This window comes from Pelobates fuscus, chromosome 3 (genome assembly GCF_036172605.1).
Source record: "Pelobates fuscus isolate aPelFus1 chromosome 3, aPelFus1.pri, whole genome shotgun sequence".
NCBI classification, from domain to species: domain Eukaryota; kingdom Metazoa; phylum Chordata; class Amphibia; order Anura; family Pelobatidae; genus Pelobates; species Pelobates fuscus.
The window spans coordinates 13,169,210-13,187,654 of NC_086319.1; the positions used below are offsets into that span (position 1 = coordinate 13,169,210).

At 40.6% G+C, this 18,445-nt stretch overlaps 1 protein-coding gene across 1 annotated transcript in view; it reads left to right on the top strand.

Annotated features, from left to right (window-relative positions):
• Positions 1–10,192: 10,192 nt before the first annotated feature.
• The window catches only part of PARVB (parvin beta), a 32,286-nt gene continuing 24,033 nt past the window's right edge, over positions 10,193–18,445 (top strand). The window contains exon 1 of the mRNA XM_063446720.1: positions 10,193–10,363. Coding sequence (XP_063302790.1) covers positions 10,249–10,363 — 115 coding nt within the window. The 5' untranslated portion in view covers positions 10,193–10,248. The remainder of the gene's footprint in view (positions 10,364–18,445) is intronic.

An 18,445-nucleotide genomic window follows, 5' to 3' on the forward strand; every position in this document is an offset into this window, starting at 1 on the left:
TCACTTGTGTGTTACTTGATTTGATGATTTCAGTCTTCATTACTATATCACTGCTCTGATCCAGCTCGCTACCCGAATATTGTTCCATATATTAAACCTTGAGAGTATCATTTAAAAAAAAAAAAAAAAAAAAAAAAAAAAAAAAGATTTATACATGTATGCACTGCGTGGTGGGATAGCATACCTTGTATAACGATGTAACATTGTATTGTCTTTTCTACAGCAGTTTGATGGGGTCTCTGTCAATTAAAGAGGTCATGGCAGGTAGAATATTGTTGTATAAGCAGTGCAGAATGCACACACTAAAAGGGAGTAATACCGCCGGGGTGCTCCAGGAGGGGACAGCAATCTCTAAATACACACTGGGAGAGGGGGGTTCCAAGATGTTGATACACTGTGTCAAAGGGTTCCTCAGGAAAAATGAATTGGGAACCCCTGGAGCAGAGAAACTCCTGGGGTTGATAAAAGTGGTCAAGAACAATTCTGAGGGTAAACAAGATGGTGGCATGTGTAACATGCCAAGATATGGACATCAAAAGATATGCAAAACTCAATAAATCCAGACACCTCCATGTAAGGGTTAATTTAAAGCTGAAGAGCAATATAGTAAAATTAGTTTCATATAATCTGTAAAGTGAATGCAAGCTGTATTCTGTCAGCTGAAGGTTTAAACATCGCAAAAAGTAAAAAAAAGGGAAGCAATTATGCACCAAAATGGTTTGCTGCTAAACGTGTCCCTTTAATCGGTCATATGGATGGCATTCTTTGTCAGCATGGTGTCATGGGGGATGGGACTCCTCGTACGTGTTCCCTTAATTATACTTTGTATCGTCTCATCTAATATTCCCCTGCTTTCAAATGTAATTGTTCCCTTCTGTTCGGTTATCGAACAGACTCTATGTGATCACACTTGTAATCACCAACCACCCCTGGCTGATAACCACAAAACAAGCATTTCCTGGATGGCCGCCATTCGTATATACCAATGCACGTGTGCAAACAAGCATTACTTTCTTAACAGCCAGGGGATGCGTTCGTCAGTTTGTCCCGAAAGTGACCGACCACCCTGATGAATTCTCTGGAACCGTTTTGGGCTACCACCTCAAAATTTTGCACGAATATAACTTTCATTTTACTGAACGCTTTTTGGATATGTTGTGCGCTCAGATCAGGGCTATTAAGGAATATGTGTGTGTGATTCCTGTACTGTTAATGTATTTGTGTGATATGTAAGTTTTCCTATTTGAAAGATACTTGGATTAGCTTAATTGGAGCTAAACTATCTCTCAAACACAATGGCTTGTGGGAAGGAAACCCCTGTGATTTTGATTGGAAACCCCATGCTAGGGGCACTGCATTAAAAGTCGAGTGGCCTAATAAAGTTCAGATTGCTGCTTTTACCCAATACGACTGATTGCGTCAATTATATTGGGGAAATTCTACAACGGAAATACTTTCACTACATTCAGCACATCTGGAATTAGGACCAGTGGAGGATTGAAGGAATAACCGCAATAGACTCACGAACCTGTGACACATGGCGTCACCCAGAGAACCACAGGTAAGAAGTTCTAAAACGGTTGGACTACTTACATAGAGAGGTTTTCTTTTCAATGATTTGTGGTGGTTATGGTGCTCGGAGTGTTCCATTTGAATCAGGCAAACATTGTGCTAAGCAAAGACTATTCATTGGGCAATGGTTCAAGATAAGTTTCCTTATTTGCACACTGATTGAGGGACAGACTGAACGATTCCCCCATTCACCAATTCAGGGACAGACTGACCGATTCCCACATTCACCAATTCAGGGACAGACAGAGATTCCCACGTTCACCAATTCAGGGACACACTGACACGTTCCCACATTCACCAATTCCGGGACAGACTTCAGATTCCCACATTCACCAATTCCGGGACAGACTGACCGATTCCCACATTCACCAATTCAGGGACAGACAGAGATTCCCACGTTCACCAATTCAGGGACACACTGACACGTTCCCACATTCACCAATTCCGGGACAGACTTCAGATTCCCACATTCACCAATTCCGGGACAGACTTCAGATTCCCACATTCACTGATTCAGGAACAGACTGTCAGATTCCCACATTCTCTGATTCAGGGACAGACTTACAGATTCCCACAATCATCCATTCAGGGACAGACTGACAGATTCCCACAATCATCCATTCAGGGACAGACTGACAGATTCCCATGAGAACTGATTCAGGAACAGACTGACAGATTCCCATGTTCTCTGATTCATGGACAGTCTGACTGCAGATAGTAAATACCATGTATCAGGGACAGTCTGACTGCAGATAGTAAATACCATGTATCAGGGACAGTCTGACTGCAGATAGTAAATACCATGTATCAGGGACAGTCTGACTGCAGATAGTAAATACCATGTATCAGGGACAGTCTGACTGCAGATAGTAAATACCATGTATCAGGGACAGTCTGACTGCAGATAGTAAATACCATGTATCAGGGACAGTCTGACTGCAGATAGTAAATACCATGTATCAGGGACAGTCTGACTGCAGATAGTAAATACCATATATCAGGGACAGTCTGACTGCAGATAGTAAATACCATGTATCAGGGACAGACTGACTGCAGATAGTAAATACCATGTATCAGGGGCAGTCTGACTGCAGATAGTAAATACCATGTATCAGGGACAGACTGACTGCAGATAGTAAATACCATGTATCAGGGGCAGTCTGACTGCAGATAGTAAATACCATGTATCAGGGACAGGCTGACTGCAGATAGTAAATACCATGTATCAGGGGCAGTCTGACTGCAGATAGTAAATACCATGTATCAGGGACAGACTGACTGCAGATAGTAAATACCATGTATCAGGGACAGACTGCAGATAGTAAATACCATGTATCAGGGACAGTCTGACTGCAGATAGTAAATACCATGTATCAGGGACAGACTGACTGCAGATAGTAAATACCATGTATCAGGGACAGTCTGACTGCAGATAGTAAATACCATGTATCAGGGACAGACTGACTGCAGATAGTAAATACCATGTATCAGGGGCAGTCTGACTGCAGATAGTAAATACCATGTATCAGGGACAGACTGACTGCAGTTAGTAAATACCATGTATCAGGGACAGACTGCAGATAGTAAATACCATGTATCAGGGACAGTCTGACTGCAGATAGTAAATACCATGTATCAGGGACAGACTGACTGCAGATAGTAAATACCATGTATCAGGGACAGTCTGACTGCAGATAGTAAATACCATGTATCAGGGACAGTCTGACTGCAGATAGTAAATACCATGTATCAGGGACAGGCTGACTGCAGATAGTAAATACCATGTATCAGGGGCAGTCTGATTGCAGATAGTAAATACCATGTATCAGGGACAGGCTGACTGCAGATAGTAAATACCATGTATCAGGGACAGGCTGACTGCAGATAGTAAATACCATGTATAAGGGACAGACTGACTGCAGATAGTAAATACCATGTATAAGGGACAGACTGACTGCAGATAGTAAATACCATGTATCAGGGACAGACTGACTGCAGATAGTAAATACCATGTATCAGGGACAGACTGACTGCAGATAGTAAATACCATGTATCAGGGACAGACTGACTGCAGATAGTAAATACCATGTATCAGGGACAGACTGACTGCAGATAGTAAATACCATGTATCAGGGACAGGCTGACTGCAGATAGTAAATACCATGTATCAGGGACAGACTGACTGCAGATAGTAAATACCATGTATCAGGGACAGTCTGACTGCAGATAGTAAATACCATGTATCAGGGACAGACTGACTGCAGATAGTAAATACCATGTATCAGGGACAGACTGACTGCAGATAGTAAATACCATGTATCAGGGACAGTCTGACTGCAGATAGTAAATACCATGTATCAGGGACAGACTGACTGCAGATAGTAAATACCATGTATCAGGGACAGTCTGACTGCAGATAGTAAATACCATGTATCGGGGACAGACTGACTGCAGATAGTAAATACCATGTATCAGGGACAGACTGACTGCAGATAGTAAATACCATGTATCAGGGACAGTCTGACTGCAGATAGTAAATACCATGTATCAGGGACAGGCTGACTGCAGATAGTAAATACCATGTATCAGGGACAGACTGACTGCAGATAGTAAATACCATATATCAGGGACAGTCTGACTGCAGATAGTAAATACCATGTATCAGGGACAGACTGACTGCAGATAGTAAATACCAAGTATCAGGGACAGACTGACTGCAGATAGTAAATACCATGTATCAGGGACAGTCTGACTGCAGATAGTAAATACCATGTATCAGGGACAGGCTGACTGCAGATAGTAAATACCATGTATCAGGGACAGACTGACTGCAGATAGTAAATACCATGTATCAGGGACAGGCTGACTGCAGATAGTAAATACCATGTATCAGGGACAGTCTGACTGCAGATAGTAAATACCATGTATCAGGGACAGTCTGACTGCAGATAGTAAATACCATGTATCAGGGACAGGCTGACTGCAGATAGTAAATACCATGTATCAGGGACAGGCTGACTGCAGATAGTAAATACCATGTATCAGGGACAGTCTGACTGCAGATAGTAAATACCATGTATCAGGGACAGACTGACTGCAGATAGTAAATACCATGTATCAGGGACAGACTGACTGCAGATAGTAAATACCATGTATCAGGGACAGTCTGACTGCAGATAGTAAATACCATGTATCAGGGACAGACTGACTGCAGATAGTAAATACCATGTATCAGGGACAGACTGACTGCAGATAGTAAATACCATGTATCGGGGACAGTCTGACTGCAGATAGTAAATACCAAGTATCAGGGACAGACTGACTGCAGATAGTAAATACCATGTATCAGGGACAGACTGACTGCAGATAGTAAATACCATGTATCAGGGACAGACTGACTGCAGATAGTAAATACCATGTATCAGGGACAGACTGACTGCAGATAGTAAATACCATGTATCAGGGACAGACTGACTGCAGATAGTAAATACCATGTATCGGGGACAGTCTGACTGCCGATAGTAAATACCATGTATCAGGGACAGGCTGACTGCAGATAGTAAATACCATGTATCAGGGACAGACTGACTGCAGATAGTAAATACCATGTATCAGGGACAGGCTGACTGCAGATAGTAAATACCATGTATCAGGGACAGACTGACTGCAGATAGTAAATACCATGTATCAGGGACAGGCTGACTGCAGATAGTAAATACCATGTATCAGGGACAGTCTGACTGCAGATAGTAAATACCATGTATCAGGGACAGACTGACTGCAGATAGTAAATACCAAGTATCAGGGACAGACTGACTGCAGATAGTAAATACCATGTATCAGGGACAGACTGACTGCAGATAGTAAATACCATGTATCAGGGACAGACTGACTGCAGATAGTAAATACCATGTATCAGGGACAGACTGACTGCAGATAGTAAATACCATGTATCAGGGACAGACTGACTGCAGATAGTAAATACCATGTATCAGGGACAGACTGACTGCAGATAGTAAATACCATGTATAAGGGACAGACTGACTGCAGATAGTAAATACCATGTATCAGGGACAGACTGACTGCAGATAGTAAATACCATGTATCAGGGACAGACTGACTGCAGATAGTAAATACCATGTATCAGGGACAGACTGACTGCAGATAGTAAATACCATGTATCAGGGACAGACTGACTGCAGATAGTAAATACCATGTATCAGGGACAGTCTGACTGCAGATAGTAAATACCATGTATCAGGGACAGACTGACTGCAGATAGTAAATACCATGTATCAGGGACAGACTGACTGCAGATAGTAAATACCATGTATCAGGGACAGTCTGACTGCAGATAGTAAATACAATGTATCAGGGACAGTCTGACTGCAGATAGTAAATACCATGTATCAGGGGCAGTCTGACTGCAGATAGTAAATACCATGTATCAGGGACAGTCTGACTGCAGATAGTAAATACCATGTATCAGGGACAGTCTGACTGCAGATAGTAAATACCATGTATCAGGGACAGACTGACTGCACATAGTAAATACCATGTATCAGGGACAGTCTGACTGCAGATAGTAAATACCATGTATCAGGGACAGACTGACTGCAGATAGTAAATACCATGTATCAGGGACAGTCTGACTGCAGATAGTAAATACCATGTATCAGGGACAGACTGACTGCAGATAGTAAATACCATGTATCAGGGACAGACTGACTGCAGATAGTAAATACCATGTATCAGGGACAGACTGACTGCAGATAGTAAATACCATGTATCAGGGACAGACTGACTGCAGATAGTAAATACCATGTATCAGGGACAGTCTGACTGCAGATAGTAAATACCATGTATCAGGGACAGTCTGACTGCAGATAGTAAATACCATGTATCAGGGACAGTCTGACTGCAGATAGTAAATACCATGTATCAGGGACAGACTGACTGCAGATAGTAAATACCATGTATCAGGGACAGTCTGACTGCAGATAGTAAATACCATGTATCAGGGACAGACTGACTGCAGATAGTAAATACCATGTATCAGGGACAGACTGACTGCAGATAGTAAATACCATGTATCAGGGACAGACTGACTGCAGATAGTAAATACCATGTATCAGGGACAGACTGACTGCAGATAGTAAATACCATGTATCAGGGACAGACTGACTGCAGATAGTAAATACCATGTATCAGGGGCAGTCTGACTGCAGATAGTAAATACCATGTATCAGGGACAGACTGACTGCAGATAGTAAATACCATGTATAAGGGACAGACTGACTGCAGATAGTAAATACCATGTATAAGGGACAGACTGACTGCAGATAGTAAATACCATGTATAAGGGACAGACTGACTGCAGATAGTAAATACCATGTATCAGGGACAGACTGACTGCAGATAGTAAATACCATGTATCAGGGACAGACTGACTGCATATAGTAAATACCATGTATCAGGGACAGTCTGACTGCAGATAGTAAATACCATGTATCAGGGGCAGTCTGACTGCAGATAGTAAATACCATGTATCAGGGACAGTCTGACTGCAGATAGTAAATACCATGTATCAGGGACAGTCTGACTGCAGATAGTAAATACCATGTATCAGGGACAGACTGACTGCAGATAGTAAATACCATGTATCAGGGACAGACTGACTGCAGATAGTAAATACCATGTATCAGGGACAGACTGACTGCAGATAGTAAATACCATGTATCAGGGACAGACTGACTGCAGATAGTAAATACCATGTATCAGGGACAGACTGACTGCAGATAGTAAATACCATGTATCAGGGGCAGTCTGACTGCAGATAGTAAATACCATGTATCAGGGACAGACTGACTGCAGATAGTAAATACCATGTATCAGGGACAGACTGACTGCAGATAGTAAATACCATGCATCAGGGACAGACTGACTGCAGATAGTAAATACCATGTATCAGGGACAGGCTGACTGCAGATAGTAAATACCATGTATCAGGGACAGACTGACTGCAGATAGTAAATACCATGTATCAGGGACAGACTGACTGCAGATAGTAAATACCATGTATCAGGGACAGACTGACTGCAGATAGTAAATACCATGTATCAGGGACAGGCTGACTGCAGATAGTAAATACCATGTATCAGGGACAGACTGACTGCAGATAGTAAATACCATGTATCAGGGACAGACTGACTGCAGATAGTAAATACCATGTATCAGGGACAGTCTGACTGCAGATAGTAAATACCATGTATCAGGGACAGGCTGACTGCAGATAGTAAATACCATGTATCAGGGGCAGACTGACTGCAGATAGTAAATACCATGTATCAGGGACAGACTGACTGCAGATAGTAAATACCATGTATCAGGGACAGACTGACTGCAGATAGTAAATACCATGTATCAGGGACAGACTGACTGCAGATAGTAAATACCATGTATCAGGGACAGACTGACTGCAGATAGTAAATACCATGTATCAGGGACAGACTGACTGCAGATAGTAAATACCATGTATCAGGGACAGGCTGACTGCAGATAGTAAATACCATGTATCAGGGACAGACTGACTGCAGATAGTAAATACCATGTATCAGGGACAGACTGACTGCAGATAGTAAATACCATGTATCAGGGACAGTCTGACTGCAGATAGTAAATACCATGTATCAGGGACAGTCTGACTGCAGATAGTAAATACCATGTATCAGGGACAGACTGACTGCAGATAGTAAATACCATGTATCAGGGACAGACTGACTGCAGATAGTAAATACCATGTATCAGGGACAGACTGACTGCAGATAGTAAATACCATGTATCAGGGACAGACTGACTGCAGATAGTAAATACCATGTATCAGGGACAGACTGACTGCAGATAGTAAATACCATGTATCAGGGACAGACTGACTGCAGATAGTAAATACCATGTATCAGGGACAGGCTGACTGCAGATAGTAAATACCATGTATCAGGGACAGACTGACTGCAGATAGTAAATACCATGTATCAGGGACAGACTGACTGCAGATAGTAAATACCATGTATCAGGGACAGTCTGACTGCAGATAGTAAATACCATGTATCAGGGACAGACTGACTGCAGATAGTAAATACCATGTATCAGGGACAGACTGACTGCAGATAGTAAATACCATGTATCAGGGACAGACTGACTGCAGATAGTAAATACCATGTATCAGGGACAGGCTGACTGCAGATAGTAAATACCATGTATCAGGGACAGTCTGACTGCAGATAGTAAATACCATGTATCAGGGACAGACTGACTGAAGATAGTAAATACCATGTATCAGGGACAGTCTGACTGCAGATAGTAAATACCATGTATCAGGGACAGTCTGACTGCAGATAGTAAATACCATGTATCAGGGACAGACTGACTGCAGATAGTAAATACCATGTATCAGGGACAGACTGACTGCAGATAGTAAATACCATGCATCAGGGACAGTCTGACTGCAGATAGTAAATACCATGTATCAGGGACAGACTGACTGCAGATAGTAAATACCATGTATCAGGGACAGACTGACTGCAGATAGTAAATACCATGTATCAGGGACAGACTGACTGCAGATAGTAAATACCATGTATCAGGGACAGTCTGACTGCAGATAGTAAATACCATGTATCAGGGACAGTCTGACTGCAGATAGTAAATACCATGTATCAGGGACAGTCTGACTGCAGATAGTAAATACCATGTATCAGGGACAGACTGACTGCAGATAGTAAATACCATGTATCAGGGACAGACTGACTGCAGATAGTAAATACCATGTATCAGGGACAGTCTGACTGCAGATAGTAAATACCATGTATCAGGGACAGACTGACTGCAGATAGTAAATACCATGTATCAGGGACAGACTGACTGCAGATAGTAAATACCATATATCAGGGACAGTCTGACTGCAGATAGTAAATACCATGTATCAGGGACAGACTGACTGCAGATAGTAAATACCATGTATCAGGGACAGGCTGACTGCAGATAGTAAATACCATGTATCAGGGACAGGCTGACTGCAGATAGTAAATACCATGTATCAGGGACAGGCTGACTGCAGATAGTAAATACCATGTATCAGGGACAGTCTGACTGCAGATAGTAAATACCATGTATCAGGGACAGACTGACTGCAGATAGTAAATACCATGTATCAGGGACAGTCTGACTGCAGATAGTAAATACCATGTATCAGGGACAGACTGACTGCAGATAGTAAATACCATGTATCAGGGACAGACTGACTGCAGATAGTAAATACCATGTATCAGGGACAGACTGACTGCAGATAGTAAATACCATGTATCAGGGACAGTCTGACTGCAGATAGTAAATACCATGTATCAGGGACAGGCTGACTGCAGATAGTAAATACCATGTATCAGGGACAGACTGACTGCAGATAGTAAATACCAAGTATCAGGGACAGACTGACTGTAGATACTATGTATCAGGACATCACATGCAGAGATTCCCTCCCATCCTCCCTCCCTGGGTCTCCCCAGCCCCAGCCTCTCCCATTGGATACTGATAATAATTGTCTTTTGGTTGCTGCCCCTTCCTGTCCACATGTGATAACCCAGACCTTCCCTGATCAGCTCCCAGCACAGACCCCCAGCCATGAGCTCCCCCCAGGTCAGGACCCCCACCCTGCAGAGTAATAAGATGAAGAAAGATGAGTCTTTCCTGGTGAAACTGGGGGGCACCTTGGTCAGGAAGAAAAAAGCTAAAGAAGGTGAGTGTCTGGGACCCCTGTTTAAATGGAATCCAGGGGGCTCTTCCTGCTGGGACACATGATGCTGTCTGAGGATGATGGGAGTCAGAGCAGTCTGTTTAGATAGGCTGCTGTTCTGTTTGTACTGGGACCCCCAGTGAATGTCTCATGCTGAGACCACCCAAAGGAGAGTGAGGGGTTAACACAAGCTATCTGCTGTTGTCCAGGAGATCTGGTAACAATTGTGTCTTGCTTCACCATAGATACATATTCTTACTACCTCCACATGCTGATGGGTAGCACATGAAAATTGGTGGCTTGTGGTATATAGCAGTCGTATGCTGCAGGATACAAACCCAGTGATAGGAATTTCATAGAAACTGCTCTGATTAGTTAATTGGTGTCTATGATGAAGCAAGATACAGGGCAGCACTTTTCATGAGCTGTCCATCTTATGGGTGTGCATGTACTTACCACAGGATTAACTGCCACCCACCCCACCACAAGCATTGTCACTGACCGTGAGGGTATTAGAAATCATATTCCAAACACATCAGCAGGTATTGAGTGTTTAAACCTGAGCCAGGGCTGACAATTTAACCCTCTGTGTGCCAGAATGGAGAGAGTTCCCTTGTCTACCATTTCACTTAAATAATAAAATATCAAATATAGTAAAGGAACTTATAAAGTGTTACTTAGTTCCTGATTCACTGCCTTAAACTAAACATTAAGTTCATTTAAAAAGTGATGTTTGTGCATTGGTCTAACAGCTGGTTAAAGGGTTAAAGGGACAGTCATGGGATTGGGAGCTGGAGGATGCTGTCAGTCATGTGACCCTCAGCCCCCTGTTTGGTATGTGTCTTCATTATCAGCCAACAAAAGGGAGAGACATTCCTGACATTTTGTTGTTTAATGTGAATTGCAAGGTCTGAGCTGGCTCCCCTTGATCTGTGTAATGGCAGACCCCCTGGACACACACAGGAAACAACACTGAGGAGTTCATCCCAGAGTACTCTATAGTTCCCACTGCCTAGAGTGTAAGCTCTGGGGAATAGTCGATAATAATGTGATTCATCATTAATGGTGCATCCTCATGTTACCTAATAACTCTGCCTACTGTAAAAGTATAATTTAATCTTAAGGCACCAACACATACCGAAGCAATGTTCAGTTAGTAGAATCCAAACATACTTGAACAGACCAACTGTTTGGAATTATGCTGTGCAGAAGAGCTTACAATCTAATCTCTTGGTTCAGTAGGACCTGTATAGGTCAGGATTCTATTCCTCTGATCTTTGCGGCTTCCTTTTGATCTGACTTTTCCTGTCCCGATGTGTCGTTTTCCTCCTAGTTCAGAAGATTTAACAGGAAAGCTGTTTGTATATTTTTTAGACATCGTTTCGATGCTTTGGTTATATAAGGAAAATGTATTTACTCCCCCTAAATCTTCACAGGAAATGGAAACGAAAATAGCTGAATAACAGCAGAATTCCGCAGCCAAGGTGAAATAGTTAGGAGCCGTTCTGTGTAGGAAAGAATCACGTATCGAAATTCCACATATAAATCCCCAGCCGCTATATATTTATAGGCCTGACGCCCTAATGTCCCGTACAATGCGTAGTATCTCCGACAGAGGATAGCAGGAGATGCAGTCCCTCACTTGCATCACTACATGAACAAATATCCATAAATCGAAAACCTAAAACAGTTACCTGCTCATTATCCCAAATCTCTGTGCATGTATAAATAATATTCTGTGTAATTATACAGTCATCCGACTATTAAATCCCAGTTTAACCCCTTAAGGACACATGACATGTGTGACATGTCATGATTCCCTTTTATTCCAGAAGTTTGGTCCTTAACCCCTTAAGGACACATGACATGTGTGACATGTCATAATTCCCTTTTATTCCAGAAGTTTGGTCCTTAAGGGGTTAAGGTACTTACTAAACAACACCAGGCCTTACGCAAATAGAGTCGCTTTGATGGCTGTGTCTGTTTCAGAAGGTACGAGCTTCAAACACTTTACTTGATTTTATTTTCTCAAAATATTGTGGCGGGTTATACAGTAACATGTGAGCTGTTGCATCTCCCGCTTAGTTGCAATGCGTATTTAAAGTGGCACTATTGACCTGACCGACTCTCCCCCCCGCCCTCCTCCCCCTAAAAAAATAAATAAAAATTGAGTCTTTCACAAGAGAGAAATTATTTATTAAATACTCACCTTGGCTGTTTTAAAATTTCACTTAAATGCCAACACAGTCAAAAGATCTACTAAAACAACGGTGTGACAAACTAATATAACAAGTGAAAAAGGCTTTAACTTTAATTATTATTATTTATATAGCGCCATCAGATTCCGTAGCGCTTAATTACATACAGGAGACTCCTGCAGGATGTAGAAGGTTATTAACAAAACAGAAGATAAGAAATATTAAACAGACTGTTCAATAAAGGAAGTATACATATTAGATCTCTCTCTACAGGAGGTGTTAAGGAAGGCTGGGCAAGTCACACGCAGGGAGGTGTGGCTAGTGCTGCATAAAGAGAAACAAAGTGATTTAACTCCTAAATGGCAGAGACTAAAGCAGTGAGACTACAGGGGCATGATCTACACCCCAAAACCGCTTGATTAAAGGGACACTATAGTCACCCAGATCACTTCATCTAACAGATTTATGTTTCTAACACTATTTATTTGTAGTTGTTCTATTTATAGTTAAATCCCCTCTCATAATATTGTAAAGCGCTACGGAATCTGTTGGTGCTATATAAATGGCAATAATAATAATAATAATAATAATAATAGAATCCCTTTAAGCTAAAGTTGTTTTGTGTCCCTTTAATTCAATCCTCGCTGCTTGCATTATATCATTCAGGTGAGTCATTTTTCTTGCCTGATTTTTATTTGAAGACATTTTACTCTGAACTATCTGACACAGTATTGGCTTTTATTTGAAGGACTTTCCTTTGCTCTCTGTAGCACGGGCGATATTGTAAATGTGTCGGTCCTTGTGACAAGTGGAAAAAGTGACACATTGTGTTGGCAGGAGGAAGAGATAGTGGTATCTCCTGCTGCGTGACGTTAGGTTTATAACTGGAGTTTGTTAGAAGGAGCGATAAATTGCCTTTCTATATCTGCCACTATAGACAACTCCCCCCACACACCCCACCGTCCCCCGTCCCTCTGAGGCTTTCTGCTTGTGGTTTTCCAAACGTATACCTTATTCACCCTTACTTATACTTTTACTTTAATTTCCTGTACCTTTTAATATTGTCCACCATGAAAGTAATGCGAATGTCTGCCATGTGTGACAGAATGGTGCAACATTTTTATTCGCTCCAAATAGTTATTTTCTGCACCACTTATTTTTTTCTGATCCACCAACAATACGGAGCTCCTAGAGAAGACATTTAGATTAAAAACGGGGAACAGAGGAATTTAGGCACAAGATAGGGACTGTCCCTCGTATATAGGGACACTTGTGTGGTATGAGTAAGAGACGTGGAGCTTTTTATTCACTGACTGTAGCGACTATGAATAATAAGTAAGGGTAAATGGCGTAAGGGCAAAAAAAGTGAAACTCTAAAAGTGACTCCAAAACTTTGTTACATACCTCCCCAAATTATTTTACAATTTGCTGCAGGAAGATTCTAATCCCAGAGTTAGCCCTCTTGTCGTTTGGGGTATTTTCACAAACCTTTCAAACAGTAAGTTGGAGAGTTGATAAATTCGTCAAATTTAGGCCAAAATAAATGATTTGAGCAATCTCGAATTGTCGGCTCTGCTCTAAACATTTCCAGGATAATCCACTGAAGGGAGAATTTTCCATTATTCGCTAAGTTGGCTATGCTTCTGGTTCAGCTAAGTTTTGGCGTTTATTTTGAAATTCACGTTGAATCTGCGGCAAGGCTTGTGTTGGTGTGCTTTGTCATTTAGGCGACATGTTGCCGAACTGATCTCATTTAAAAAAAAATCACTTTATTGAACGCTGCTTCTCATTTTCCTTGACTTTCCAAAACTTAGATCATGAAAATAATCGCACTGCTTTGTATAAATGGTGAATGAAAAATACACAGATTTTAGGGCCAAATAGACAACCGGAGACTTGTTGGAATTTGGCTAGCTTGGCCTCCATTCTAGAATTCACTTAGAAGTCCTAACTTTGGTGAAAAACCCCACTTGTTTTTATTGTTCTGCAAGTGATCTTTACTTGCTGTGTATAAACTCCCCTCCATGTTACGGGTTTCGATGGTTGAGTTGCTAATCAGGAACATTACACATCATTTTATTATGATCTATTTTTCACGCCGGTTAGTACATACCATCATTCTCCATATTACACACTGTATTTTGCGACTTTATTTTTACATTACGCTGCAATCCTTCTGATAGGATAATCTGATGTCTGTGAATCAAACATTCTCTGTATCCGACGTGTCTAATCCTGTGTTTTTGATTTGCACTGTCAGCCAGCGGGGGTTTAGAGTTCCTTCATGGTGGTGGGGGGGGGAAAGTACGGTATTCGTTTTCACAGAGGAATTTGGTGCCTGGAGCTCGGGAGGTGGAGGCCAGCCTATAAATTGCTGGTTTTAAACCAATCTGTGCGAAGGGAGTGCAGAAACTGTGATTCATAAGAAAAAGGAACATCTTTGCAGACATTAACTGCACCCAACACAACCCAACACGAGCTGTGAGATTTTATTTAGCTTTAACATCAGAACGACATTAACACTACAAAACACCTAACATTAATGTGCTCATAGTGCGTGTTTTTTTTTTTTATTGTTTAATTATCTTAACTTCCATCCAGTTATCAACAGCAAACTACTTTCATTTAGATAAAGTTCCCCCCTCGAAATGCCAGCAGGTGACGTTCGTGCCTGGTAAGATCCCTACACTGTCAGGTTAACCCTTTGTGTGCAGACAGTAATGTTGGACCCCGCTGTGTGTTCCGTGCCATTTACGGGCCTCGGCCAGACCCCACGGCGGATTTCACATTGTGTTTTCTATGCCCGCACGCGTGTATTCCTGTTAAGGGATTCCCAGGTGGATTACTACACGTGCCATGTCCACATCAGTGATTGGAAGTGGTAATGGCCCCTCAAGTCTGTGAAATGCTACACATACTGAGATTAACCCTTTGTGCTGGAGGTGTAACTCCACCTCCGGCAGCGTCATCAGCCAGCCTGGTGCTAGCATTCTGGGCGGGTTAATGCAAATTCTGTACAAATCAACACAACGTACACTAGTAGTTAGTGATGGTTGTTAAACCACTCAACAGGATAGCAAATAGGCATGAACACGGTCTTTTATGGCCCATAGTCCTGAGGCTGGCAAACAGGCCCCTCCAAGAACCAGTGGCGTGGTTACTTTCACCACAAATACCTGTTATTAACTTTTACAAGGTCAGAATAAGTTAGGCTACGCCACTCAGGTCTAGCTAATTTAAGGGCTGCGCTGAGTGGGTGATGCACGCCATCCATGAAACAGTTAACTAGCTGTCTAGTGTACAGGAGGTCCCTTTCTGAATATCCGAGATTCTTTCACCCGAGGTGTAAATGGGCAAAGAATTTTTCAACTGACTTCCCTTTCTGTTGGGTAAGATCTGTGAGGTGTGTGTGTGTGTGTGTGTGTGTGTGTTTATTTTTTTCTCCTTCCACATACTGGGTTGGTGTGTATGTGAAAGGAAAGAATAAGAGGAAAGTGGTTATTACTCTGACCTCTCATTCATAGTGAGCTTATAGATGGTAGTTGATTGTTATTTTTTTTAATTTATTTTTTAAGGAACAGATGGTATTGTTATGCACTCATACTGAAAAGTATGATCAATGCTTACATTGGATTTGATAGAAAATATAAATACTATACCTGGAAGCATTGAAGTGATATTAGTCACCTATGTAAACTAATAGATAATAGAGGGACGGTAATATTTTAAGATTTATTATTTGGGGATTTATCGAAAACCTTCACGTTGAATAAGTAAACAAAATAAATGGGGGAAGGATGTGTAGGTACCGTATATATTTGTTATATGTGTGTGTTTTTTTTTGTTTTTTGTTTTCTCGCCCCCCCCTCTAAAGGTTATAACACTTACTTACATGATTTGATGAGTTAACTTAGCAATGTTTTAAACACACATATATGGCACAATAGAGCTCTTAGGAAATAGGGGATGGAATGAAAGATATTATAGGTATTACAGACAATTAAGGAGTACTAAGCACTATACTATAGTCATTTGTACAATTTTTGTAGTTATTAGAATAATAATTTAGAGATAAAATTTAAATACACTTTAAATGGATAAAAATATCTATAGACGACTTGAAACTTCACTTGATAATCACTTATACACTTAAAACTGTCTTATTTTGATATTTAGGTAGACAATTACATTATTGAAATCCGCAATTTAGGATCCAAATGAATCCACCTGAAACTACAAATATTTTTAAATTTTTTTTTCTCTTTCTCAATTTTTTTTTGCCCGATCTATATATAGATTTTCATGCTCACAGCTTCTAATTTTCCAATAGTTATTGGAGTCAATTAATTACTTAATTACTAGAGATAAAAACTAAATATAAAAGAGAGGAAAAAAAGGTAAATAATAACTATCGTTTTTTGATTGACTAATGACTCAGTAGGATGAAGACTTGAACATCCCTCCGGGGACTTACTTGGTGTCTTTTAGGGACATTGTATCATGTTGGCCTATACGGCCCATGAGGGGATAAATCTGCTAATAACCGGGATTATACCCCAACATGTCTTTAATCCTTTTGTATTTATTTGTGTAGATATAGTTTGGATGCCACTGGGGAGAGGGATGCCTTTTGTGTATCAGGATGTTTAAGATGATTACTTTGAATGTCCAAGGTCTTAATTCTCCAAACAAAAGGTCTTTGTTATATAACCTTCTAATCAAAGAACATATAGAGCTATTCTTTCTCCAAGAAACCCATTGGAGGCCACCAGACAAAGTAACATGGAGAGGAAATTTTTCCCCAAATATTATTCATGCATCGGATAATACAAAAAATAAATGTGAAGTGGCAATAATATTCAGACAATAATATATAAGTTGTCTGATCCAGAAGGTAGATACCTGGTTTTAATTTGTAAAATAAATGAAATAATCTATACTTTATACAATATACCGTGTGTGTGTGTGTGTGTGTGTATATATATATATATATATATATATATATATATATATATATATATACACCAAATAAATCTCGCGTTATATTTTTGAGACAGTTATTGGACCGAATAGAAGATATAAAAGTTGGACAAACTATTTTGTCAGGAGACCTCCATACTGTGTTGGATCCAGATATGGACAAAAAATTGATGAGAGGAGCTAAAATTAATAAAATGGTTATTAAACAGGCGAAATCGCTAAACAAAATAAAAATGAATTCAATATGTATGATATATGGAGAATATACCATCCTAATGAATATTCGTACACCCATTTCTCAAGAGTCCATTATTCTTATTCCAGACTAGATATGAACTGGTCTCCAAAATCTATATAATCGATATAACGTGGACAGACCACAATGCGGTGATTTGTGAAACAAAAGTATTTAAAAGACATAATTCAAATATCACTTGGCAATTAAATGATAATCTACTTAAAACCTCTACTAACAGGAGAACGTTTTAGCTAAATCTATAAAGATATTTTGAAGAAAATCTCAATGAACAAATAACTCTGTTAACTCTTCGGTGTGCTTTTAAAGCTGTTATTTCAAGGCCATTTTATTAAACTCCAAGCCCAATCTAATAAACGAAATCTTACTACGCTCCATGCACAGCTGGAGAAGTTTTCACAAATTAATAAACATAATTTACTGTAACTCCAAAAGACTCTAAAAAGCTGGCTGAAACAAAGGAGAAGATTAATATTTGTCTTATGGAAAGAACAGCTAAAAGTTTAGAAAAAACGAAATTAAAATACTATTTCAAGGCAAATAGGGAGGACAAATTAACGCATAAACTAAGACCACAAAAGGGCGCAAATAAAGTGTTAAAACTAGTTGATAAAGATATTCTATGTGACCTCAAGGAAATTGGACAAAATT